Here is an 11,569-nt window from a genome sequence, read left to right as displayed (position 1 = left end):
AGAGGGGACATTTACTCGTGACCCATGAAAATTGGTCCGGCGACCCAAACATGGGTCTCCAACCCACTGTTTGGGAAACAGTGCACTATAGCTCACAGGCTTATAGATTTGCTATAATCACCGTTTTTGGAACATTTTTGCCCATAATAACAACATGCCCAAAAATAGAGACCCCAGCCAGGTTCAGAGAGTCTGTCCTTTGCCTAGTGACAGATAAGAGATCAGGTTAGCCCTCCACAGGACAGGACTGTCAGCAGACATTGCAACATGTCACACACACGGTGCATAATAATGTCACGGGCACGCCGCCATTTCAGCACCCAGGTCAAGTTCTACTGCAGCTGGCTTCATGTCACACTGAGGCATCTCCACAAACACAACATTGACATAGTGTGTATAGCACAGCGTGACTATGAATAGACTTTGAAAAACGTGTCTCAAGAAATGTGCAGCTATGCATGATAGATCTTGGTGGAAAAAAGTACTAAAATGTTTTTACTTAAAAGTAAAAGTATCAATACTGCCATGTAAAAAAAATACTCTGTTACAAGTAATAAAGTAAAAATTGACTTGAGCAAAAGTACAAAAGTATTGGTATCAAAATGTACTTTAAGTACCAAAAGTAGAAAGTACACATTGTGCAGAATGTCCCATTTTCAAATGTTTTCAAATGTATTAAAACATCCTTTGAAAATAGCAGATCTACAAGCTCACAATGCGTCGCATCATTGTGAGCTTGTAGATCTGCTATTTTCAAATGGCCAAAAATGTATATAGGGCTGAAGTGAGTAATGTATGTTTTGTAATAACAATCAAAATCTACAAAGTAACTAGTACCTAAAGTAAAAGTACAATAATTGCCTCCAAGATCTAGTGGAGTAGAAGTAAAAGCACTGAAAATTGGAAATACTCCAGTAAAGTAAAGAAAAATACCTAAAAATTGTACTTAAGTACAGCACTTGAGTAAATACTTAGTTTCTTTACACCACTGTTATTAGCACATCTCCAACTCTTGAGTCCATTAGCAGGTGTTGTTCAAATTAACCTTATGCCCTTTATAAAAAATAGCCAATCTACAAGCTTGTAGATCTGATTTTTTTTTGCCATGATACTCAAAATATAGGTACGTCCGGTTTGTGATTATGCAGTGAAAATCACTGCAGTTTTCTATACCCTGAGCCACATTATGCAACAATGGACAGTCAGCTACAGCACTTGACCTGTTGCAAAGTCCAACTTCTGACATTGTATTGTTAATGCACACTTTCCTGTTGAAAATTAACCGCCCAGTTCTTTTCAAACTAGTGTCACATTCTGTATAAATCATAGGCAAATGGCTAAATTAATCTTCCAGGCACGTGTATATACACTTTAGCGTTAATTTACTGAAAACGTGGACTACTCTCATTTTGTTATTAACCTGTTATGGACTCCAAGCCAAATCAGTGAAGCAAGCAGCTATAAATATTGATACTTAATTAGTGTAATGAGCCATAATCTTCCATGGGGGAGTAAAATCATTTCATCATTAACCCATCTCTGGCCCCGGCCTGCTTGATGCGCCAATTACTAGCTCACTATTTTTAAATATGGTCTTTGCAGGGAAATGGGCCGCACACTTCCAAAATCACACCAAAACAAAGAGCACAACATGTAATGGAACGGTTGCTGTGCCAGCAGAATGACTGAGAAAAGACCTGCCACAGCATTTCAGCTTCTTATCATCAACACTCCAAAGCTTACCACAGGGTGCATGAACTGTAAACGATAAGGGTCACTTTATCGAACATTTCAAATAAAATTGCAACCTCAAAAACCAGTGGCTGGAATTTTGTAAGTCACAATATTATCCACTTAACCCATTAAGACCTGAGGCACTCGGTGCCGTGCTATGAGCTTGTATATCTGCTATTTTTGAATAGCCAAAGTGTAAAATATTGCTTTTTAGCTCAAATCAAAAAATGAGGTTCCAGGTCTCAATGGGTTAAGCCACATCTACAAAAGAAAGACAATCAACAAGTCTGCATGGCAAAAACACACATGCAAGCTTGTAGATCTGCTAATTTTCCCGAATTTTTGCGTATGAGGACATCCCAAAAATAGGGATGACGGGTACAAAGAGGTCAAGCAAAAGAATCAGTTTTAATCTATGTAGCAGACTACGGCGTAAGCCTCCTGTACAAACCCTAAGGTGTACAGTAGGCTATCAACGTCAAGTCATGAAAGGCTAAGCAGGAGATAAGCGCGAGTAAATATAGCAGGTAAGTGGCGTGTAATCCATTTTGTTATCCAATGAGTGCTCGTTTCCTCAACCCCATGCTGCGTGGTGGAGAGGGCTGGATCACGGCGGTACTGAACACAGCTGAGGACGCCAAGTGAATTAAGGTTGTTCCCAGAATAAATTTATTCAAGTTACCATACAAACCTACTGAATGACAGAAGGGAGGTATCAGAGTTTTCTTTTTTTTTAACAGGAATGACATTGGTAAAGAGGTTTTGTGGAACGTTTAAAATGGATAAAAGGAAATGAACATCGTACAGCCATTGCCGACAACTAGTGGTGAACCGCTATATTTTTTGTTCCCATAAATAAGGCAGAATGCAGAGTTCTTTAGAAATGGAAAGTTATGTTACATTTAGCCAAATCTGGACAGTGATGTTTTACAAAAAAAAGGATTTAGAGGACTTTCTTCAGCTCATCGTACAACACCAGTACGAAGGCGCCGCCCATGCCTCGGAGAACGTTGGACAACGCTCCCTTGAAGAAGGCCTTGCCGCCCTCATCGCGTGCGATCTTCCGCCAGCAGTCGATGGTCCCACTGTACATAATGTCGGCTGGGGGGATAAAAAAAAAACACACAAAAGTTAATTGTCAGAAAAGTCACTCAAAGGAAAAATAAAACGCTTTTAACCCATTAATACCTGAGGCGATTCTTAAAAATGTTTTCTAAATCCTAACAGTTTTTTGAAAAAAATCTAAAATAAAATGTTTTCACGATTTTTCAAAAATAGCAGATCTACAAGTTCATAGCGCGGCACTCGGTGCCACGCTATGAGCTTGTATATCTGCTATTTTTAAATAGCCAAAGGAATCTAAAGTGACACAGATGCGTTCCAGGTCTTAATGGGTTAAAATTAATGTTAAAAATATGTATATTTTGTTTTGCCAAGACGACAAAATACTTTCTTTTGAATCACGTGAAACTATAATCTATAACAGTGGTTCTCAAAGTGGGAACCTCAGGGTTCCTTGAGTGGGTTCTAAGTGTACACTCAAGAGTTACGGGGGCTTTGATATTAAAAAGTTTGAGAACCACTGATCTTGGTAAAAAAATATATATATATAAATATTAACACATCACATCATCATCATCATTCTGAACACCTGCGATTCAACGCAATGCAGAGAAAGAAAGGCTCACCTCCTTTGCGGCCAGACTGCATCATCATGCGTCTGCGGACAGTGTCGAAGGGGTAGGAGGTCAGACCGGCCACGGCGGTCACAGACTGTGCGATGGCCCAGCTGACTAAGATGCTAGCGTTCTTGGAATCTGGGAGCATACCTGTTGGACAGAGGAACAAGAAGAAGGGGCCATTCAGTCACACACTGGGCTTTCCAATGAAGAAACAAGGTGCATATATAAGACTCATCATGACTTACATATACATCAACGACTTGGAACTCTAGCGTCCCTCCCTATACCGGAGCATGCCGTAGACTTGTAACAAGCTAACATTCGGCGAAAATAGCCGATCTACAAGCTCAATAACTTTGCAAGCTTTGCGCCAAATATATATTTCTACGTGTTTATTGACTACGAGTTCATGTTTCCTCTGCTTGTCGCCATCTTGCACTTGTAAGCCGCTGTGGATAAGAGCATCTGCTCAAATGACTTAAACTCTAATTGTAAGATTTGATGTAGAGGGAGGGAAAAGGAGCGGTCCTAGTGCAGAGCCCTGAGGGACCCTGGTCAACAAAGTATACAGGGTTTAAGCACTTAAAAAAGACAAGAGAAAACGGCTACACTGACAAAGCTCCTGCCCCGTGGAGAATCGATCGATCTCCCATCAATCGATCGACCGACCTTACCCTTGGCTGTGTCGTAGATGCCAAAGTAGGCCGCCCTGTAGATGATGATGCCCTGGACGGACACGTTGAAGCCCTGGTAGAGGCCTCTGAGACCGTCGGACTTGAAGATCTTGCTCAGGCAGTCTCCCAGGCCGTTGAACTCCCTGGTGGCGCCGGCCTTGCCGATGTCGGCGGCCAGACGGGTTCTGGCGAAGTCGAGCGGGTAGACGAAGCACAGGGAGGTGGCTCCGGCGGCGCCGCCGGAGGCCAGGTTGCCGGCGAAGTACCGCCAGAACTGGGCGCGCTTGTCCACGCCGTCGAGGAAGAGCTTCTTGTACTTGTCCTTGAAGGCGAAGTTGAGGGCCTGAGTGGGGAAGTATCTGATGACATTGGCAAGGTTACCCCTCCAGAAGGCGAGGAACCCCTGCTCCTTGGGGATACGGACGATGCAGTCCATGATACCCTTGTACTGCATATCTGCTGTGATCTGCTTGCTGGCATGTTGGACCTGTAGCGAGAAAATAAACACAAAACATGGAGGCGCATGGTTAAGAGTATGAATGAAGGCTGGAGTGGACACAACATTCAACAGGCCGTCTTGTCCCGTCCCGTGTTCCCCTTGTTGTGACCTTGGCACCGGTCCACTGCCACTGCCGGCCGGGGTCACGTGAACACAGCCACTGGACAGCCAGCTGACACTGGCCCATGAGTCACTAGAATCACCTATTAGCAATTTAATTCAATTCGCCAAAGTGTCTTCATTGACTTTAACATGACACTGAGAGAGAGAGCTAGCTTCCCAACAGGTCAGGTATTGTTCATGTGGCTGACTGGATAAATGTCCCAACAGGTCATTTAGTACGAAAAGCTTTGGGTGAAAAGGATGAGCAAAGTTGGCATGGAGCCACCAGGGCAGGATGATGGTGATGAACCCGGGCTGGAAGTCACTGTCTCCGGCCGGTGGTTCATCTAACATCCACCCGGAGACTTCTTTAATTAGCCACCACCATCTTAAACATGGTCTCTCCGACATGAAAAAAATAAATAACTAAAAAATCTACTTATTTCCAAATACAAAGCAATTAAGTGACACCGCTTTATTAAAGGAAACACCTGTCATTTTTGTACAAAGTGTTCCTCCAATGTCACCGGCGGATGGTTTGCCCTTTGTTAGCCGCCTGCCTCTTAGCATGTGTCAGGCTAACTAGCAGCTAGCTGTCAGGGCTCGTGTTGTAGGTCATTCCACATCCACTGATGACCTCGAATTCCTACAACCCATCTTCCACACAGCAGCACCTCAACCAGGCGACAAAAAACACACACATGTGGACGTTTCAAGTGGTAAAATGTAATAAAAACATCCAAACAAAACTAACATATGTGATCTGTACTATGAGGAAACTGTAACATGATATTAGCCTGTGTTAGCTTTAGCCATAGCATCAGATCAGATGTGGCTGCTGGCTGTGGTTGTGGAATGCAGGAAGAGCTAATTGAACTTCCCTTACAAAGTCAAAAGTGTAATAACTATGTTATTACACACACACTACTTATCAGTGCATCCCTAAGGTCTAAATAATAAGGTGATTTTTTTTGGGGGGGGGGATAATGTGATTTTGGGGGATAAAAAAAGCTATTATCTCTAGAACAGATTTACAAATAGTGTAATAACACTTATATAAGATGAGATCTCATTTGGCAGGCACATTTTTAAACCCATTTATCAGTCAATGTGTTTTTTCATAGTTTACTTCGTTTTTACTGCCACAGGGCTTTAATTATAGGCAAGAAAATCTTGCCGACATTGAAGTATAATGCAGGAGGCTAACAGCTAAGAGAGGCTAACAGCTAGCCGACATTGAGCTTCACTCTCTCTCCTCTCTCTCTCTGGGTGTCTCTCTACCTGAAGGAGAAGCTTCACTCTCTCGATGGGAGCCACGGCTGTCTTGGAGATGGCGGCGGAGATTCCTCCGGCCAAGAAGTCCTTGGCGAAGCCCACGGCTGCTTCATTCATGCTCATGGTGGCTGTTGGTTGGGGTTGGGGATCAAATTCAGATAAAACAGATAATTAATAACCCCCACTGGCCCTCCGTCCTGTTCCTTTAGCTTCACACACACACACTCCGACGAAATGGCCGATGCTGAAGGCTGAGAGGGGTTTTATCAAAGGGGAGGGAGGACCGGTGGAGGCGGGAGAGATCGCGATAAGAGACGGGAATCACGGCAAGTCTCGGGGAGGTGGATCCTCATTGGTCCATCACCCCCCTGCCGGGCCCCACACACGCAGTGGTGTGAGTCTGTGAGAAGTACTCACATTTTGGTACTTTAAGTAAAAGTGCCAATACTGCAATCTAAGAAATACTATGTTACAAGTAAAAAGTCCGGAATTCAAAATGTAGCCTAGGCCTACTTACTTTTCACTATGAATTGAGTTCATGGGGACCCCATTTGAAACAAGCCATTATAGGCTTTCATGCAGCTTTTCAATCATATTTGTTGACCTTGTATTTAAACTGTACTTTCATGTGCTTTTTTCTGCAAACTTCTAAATAAAGTAGGCTATTCAATCAATCAAAACTTGAGTAAAAGATCAAACGTATATTGGTATCAAAATATAAAGGTACTGAAAGTAGAAAGTACTCATCATGCAGAATGTCAAGTTTTAAAATGTATTAAAAAAAACTTTTGAAAATAGCAGATCTACAAGCTCACAATGCGTGGCATCGCGACGCATTGTGAGCTTGTAGATCTGCTATTTTCAAATGGCCTAAATGTATATAGGGCTGAAGTGTTTAATGCATGCTTTGCAACAATAATCAAAATCTACAAAGTAACTAATAACTAAAGTTTTCAAATAGTAGTGGAGTAAAAGTGCAATATTTGTCTCTAAGATGTAGTGGAGTAGAAGTAAAAGTACTGAAAATCGGAAATACTCAAGTGAAGTCAAAATACCTCAAAATTGTACTTATAAGTACAGTACTTGAGAGTACATGTACTTACAGTACTTGAGTACATGTACTTGGTTACTTTACGCACCCGGCACCCGCCGGTCCACGTGACGGGAGGATGAGAGAGGAGGAGGGGGGTGTGTCGGTGTGTGTGTATGTGTGACGTGTGACCTTAGAGGAGATTGCGTAACAGCTGGATTTTAATACGCTTTGGTTGCGCGCCGGTCACGTGCAAACCGCTGATCTTCAAGCTCACAGCGCGTCGCGGAGCGACGCACTGTGAGCTTGCAGATCAGCGATTAGCGGTGCGCAGGAGCACCGGCGCGCAACTACTAAACTAGACGACGGTTTTGACGTGTGTATGTGAGTCATAGAGTGAGTCCTTAGCAACCAGAGACCATACTATAAGAGAAGATGGCTTCATGTTGTCACAACTAACTCCACAAATTGCGTGTCTGAGCAAAGTTACACCCAAAGACTGTTTCACAAACAAGATAATCCATAACAGACAGTGAGTCACATCACAGAGAACCAGCCAGCCAGCATGGCATTAATTTACTGTAGCCCAACAATGGTGCAGTGACTCATAATAGAAGACATCCATTCCATAGTGAAGGAGGGACCAGAGCACCAGAAGTGGGCTTTTTCCCATTAGGGTGCTAGTTATTCTAAACAGAATTGAGTCTCTTGAATTGAGAGTATGTGAAACAAGCCAGTGGCTTTTTTGGGGCTTTCCTATTTAGTTGACCTTGTATTTTGAACTATATACCTCCATGTTTTTTTTTCTCTGCAAACTTCTAAATAAAGTATTTAAAAAAAAAACTGAAACACAATTAAAAAATGGGTGATTTTCTCCTGTGACCACTATAGATATACATGTTGAAGGTCACCTAGGTGACATGCAGCAGTTTCACTGTTGTTGACATTGACACGGAATGTCTGACGCTGTTGACGTGAGCTGTCTGCTCTACGTCATCATAAATCCACCATCTGATGATCTGTGTGCTACTCTAATGGCTTTATACACCATTCATTACTATACTCTGTAGTGCATTGGTTCTCAAAGTGGTGTCCGGGGACCCCCAGGGGTCCTTGGGGGAGTATCAGAGGGTCCCCAGCAAAATGTGTTTATAAAGCGTCACAATTTTAACCCCTTTATCCAAATTTTATACTTTGGCTATTCAAAAATAGCAGATATACGAGCTTGTAGATCTGCTATTTTTTGAAAAATCATGACACTTTTCGCAAATCTTTGAATATATATATCTTTAAAACGAACATTTGTGAGTCAAATCTTTGCTTCTGGCGGTCCCTGGAACAAAATATTTAGAGATGGGGGCCCGCGGCCAAATATATATCATTTTGGGGGTCCTTGACATGAAAAAGTTTGAGAACCACTGCTGTAGCCATACTGTATACTCTATCATCATACTGTAGTAGGCTACTACTCTGTAGGCTACTGTACTGTATATAAACAACCCTACTCTGTCACAGAGCCTTATCATGACTTTGTATATCATGATCATTTCTTACTACAACCTGGCAGCATGCCAGCTAGGTTATGGACCAAGTTGGCAGATAATGCACAAGAAAACAGAGAAGTACCCGTGTCTGCATAGTGTATTCATTGTAAGACCAAAGTTTATTTGTAGTCATGCCATGCGCTATGTATATGTTGTGTGTTCTTGAGATGCCACAGTGTGATATGATCCCAGCTGTAGAATTTGACCTGGCTGCTGACATGCAGTGAGCCTGACATTAGTGCATGTGTGTGTGTGACAAACTGGGACATGTTAAGGCCTAACCTGATATACTGCATGTAGCCTATGTTAGGTTAGGTTTGTTTATTTCGGTCCTTTTAGACAATCAAGTACAGTAGGCTACTAATGCACATTAAAATGCACCATTTTGATGCACATTAAAATGGTCCGAAAAGGTGTAGGCTGAAGCTAAAGCTTATTTTGCCTTCCCTATTTAAATACAAAATCAAATATCAAAACAGATCATGAACATAGTATTTCGTATTTTGATTCAACAAAACTGAAAAACAATTCATATATATGTTTACTAATCCAAGTAAGAAAAGAACAAACAAAGAAACAAAAAAACAAAACAAATTTCCTTTGATAATACTGTATCAATCCAGTCCAGCGTAGCATCAAGTAGCTATATAAAAGTATTGCCACAAAAAAACTACACCAAACTACACTACACTTCATTACTAGGTCAATACTTAAACATTTATTACTTAGTTATAATATGTTTTTGTTTTTTTTAACTTTTATTTACCCAGGGAAGAAGGTTCACTGAGAACTATTCTCTTTTTCAGGAACACCCCACTTCACACAGACACACACACATTAAAACCTGGGAGCTGCCCAGTACATCCCACAGTCTTATACTGTTGGCCACTGAGCAGCTCCACTGGAGCGGTTGGGGGTTAAAGTGCCTTTGCTCAAGGGCACTTCAGCTGTGTTGGGGGAGTGATGTCCACGATCACAATACCAGAGGCAGCTCCACAAACCTTGTCCAACCATTTTTTGGCTCAACAAAGGGAAGTAACTCGTTCTCATGCTATTCATCAAAAATGTGGAACGCCCTACCAAAAGGAGTAAAGGAGTGTAAAACCCTACTCTCTTTCAAAACAGCCCTAAAGATACACCTTCAGGAGGCTGCAATTGGAAAATGGCCCCTGTCTAAGTCCTAACCTAACCTACCCCCCTACCCCCCCCCCCCCCCCCCTCTCTCCTTCTCCTTTTGTACATATTTCTCACTCTTCATACCAGTAACCTGTAAACTGATTGTATGACATTCTATAGTAGTTGTGTATATCTGTCTGTCTCTTATATGTCATCATGATTTGTGTGCATGGGGAACTCATTTGAAACAAGCTCTGTGCTTTTATGAGTCTTCCAGTTTAGTAGACCTTGTATTGTGAATTTGTACTTCCATGTACTGTTGTTCTCATGTCTTACTAAATAAAGTACATCAATCAATCAATCAATCAGTGGTTGCCATTCACTTCCCCACTCAGACTTTTTTTCTGCTGGTGCAGGGAATCGAACAGCAAACTGGCTTTTCTAACCTTTAGGCCACCATCGCCCCATGTATAGTATGTGTAGGCTACGTATGTATGTACCAGGGCCGTGCAGAGACCACTGGAGGGGCAGGTGCTGCCTCAAAGATTATAAGTGTGTGTTTGGGGGTCCCTCGTGCCATTTCACACCAGAAATGTAATACATAATGGACGCAAGATGTTCCACTAATCCAATAATTGTATTTCTCTGGGTTATCTTCTCTGCCTCCTCCTGCATCTCTACCACAAACAGCCTAATTATGTTCACTTTAAGATGAGGGAAAACTAAAGCCAGGACCCAGTTTAATTCAATGATCAACTTAATTATCACATTGATTGGGAATAGGGGGAAACAATTACAATGTATTGATAGGGGAGTGAATTTACCAATGCGTGCTGAGTGCATGTCTCAAGTTCGTTGCAATGCTGCAGCTGCATTGATTAATGAGGTTAGGTGACATCACTGCATCAGGTGAAAAGTGAAACTAAAGCTGACTGATGGCAGCCGCAGCTCATTTTAATTATAATATCATCATTATTGTGAAAAATGTTCATCTTGATAAGGGCCACGGACACGGGTGTTGGACATCAGAGGCAAAGGGGCAGGTGCCCAAGCACCCCAAAGACCCCCCCCCCCCCCCTGCTCTGCACGTGCCTGGTATGTACTGTATGTATATATATAGAGTCTATAGAACGGACATGGGGCCTCCAGGGAAGGAATAGATCAGAGAACACATAAAACACGACCTTCCCACTTGTGGATTCATTTACAGTTTTGGTCTACAACAATAACACAAAGACAATGTATATTAGAAGAGAATGAATCAAAAATACAACTAAAATACTGTACATACGAAGATAAGGACTATAAACAAAATACAATTAAGTACTACATACTTTGATGCAAATAAGGACTGTAAGATAAGTCTAACCAAGAAGTAACAACAAACAATGTACTGTACTGGTAGCAGACTTCTCAAGGCTTATAGTTATAAGCTAAACACAACAGAGATAAAGATGTAGTCACCAAATAAACACTGCCTATAGTCCACAATAACATAAACACACTCATCTTTGGGCGTCCACACACAACCATAAACAACTATTCTTTAGCACAGTGGTTCTCAGCCTGTGGGTCGGGAACCACAGGGGGGTCCTCACATGATTGGGGGGGGGGGGGGGGGGGGGGGGGGGGTCCCCAGATGACAGCGAAGTGACAATTTAAGGACTTTTAAGACCTTTACCCCCCCCAAAAAGTAAAAGACTGTTACTGCGTCAACAGTAATCAACAAACGGTACTATAAAAACTGGTCTGACATTGGCCAGATTGTCAAATAATAAAAGAAAGAGGTAAAAATTGTGAAAATAGCCGATCTACAAGCTCACAACGCCTCGCAACGCGTTAAGTATTTTCACAATATTTATCTGTGGAACCGTGTCAGAATGGTTCAGAATGCCTCAACTCTTATCAGGGTG

General features: G+C 42.2%; 1 protein-coding gene across 1 annotated transcript; it reads right to left on the bottom strand.

Moving 5' to 3' along the window:
• Window positions 1-2,380: 2,380 nt before the first annotated feature.
• Window positions 2,381-6,213, bottom strand: LOC311057756 (ADP/ATP translocase 2). Its single transcript, XM_084074809.1, has 4 exons — window positions 5,973-6,213; window positions 4,091-4,577; window positions 3,423-3,563; window positions 2,381-2,835 (listed from the first exon to the last, which is right to left on the bottom strand). Exons 1-4 carry the CDS (start codon window positions 6,087-6,089, stop codon window positions 2,678-2,680), a joined length of 903 nt encoding a protein of 300 aa, XP_083930935.1. The 5' UTR covers window positions 6,090-6,213; the 3' UTR covers window positions 2,381-2,677.
• Between the last annotated feature and the right edge of the window lie 5,356 nt (window positions 6,214-11,569).

The sequence above is a fragment of the Gymnoscopelus microlampas genome, assembly GCF_963454915.1.
Source record: "Gymnoscopelus microlampas genome assembly, chromosome: 12".
NCBI classification, from domain to species: domain Eukaryota; kingdom Metazoa; phylum Chordata; class Actinopteri; order Myctophiformes; family Myctophidae; genus Gymnoscopelus; species Gymnoscopelus microlampas.
This window is presented reverse-complemented; position numbering and strand designations above follow the sequence as displayed.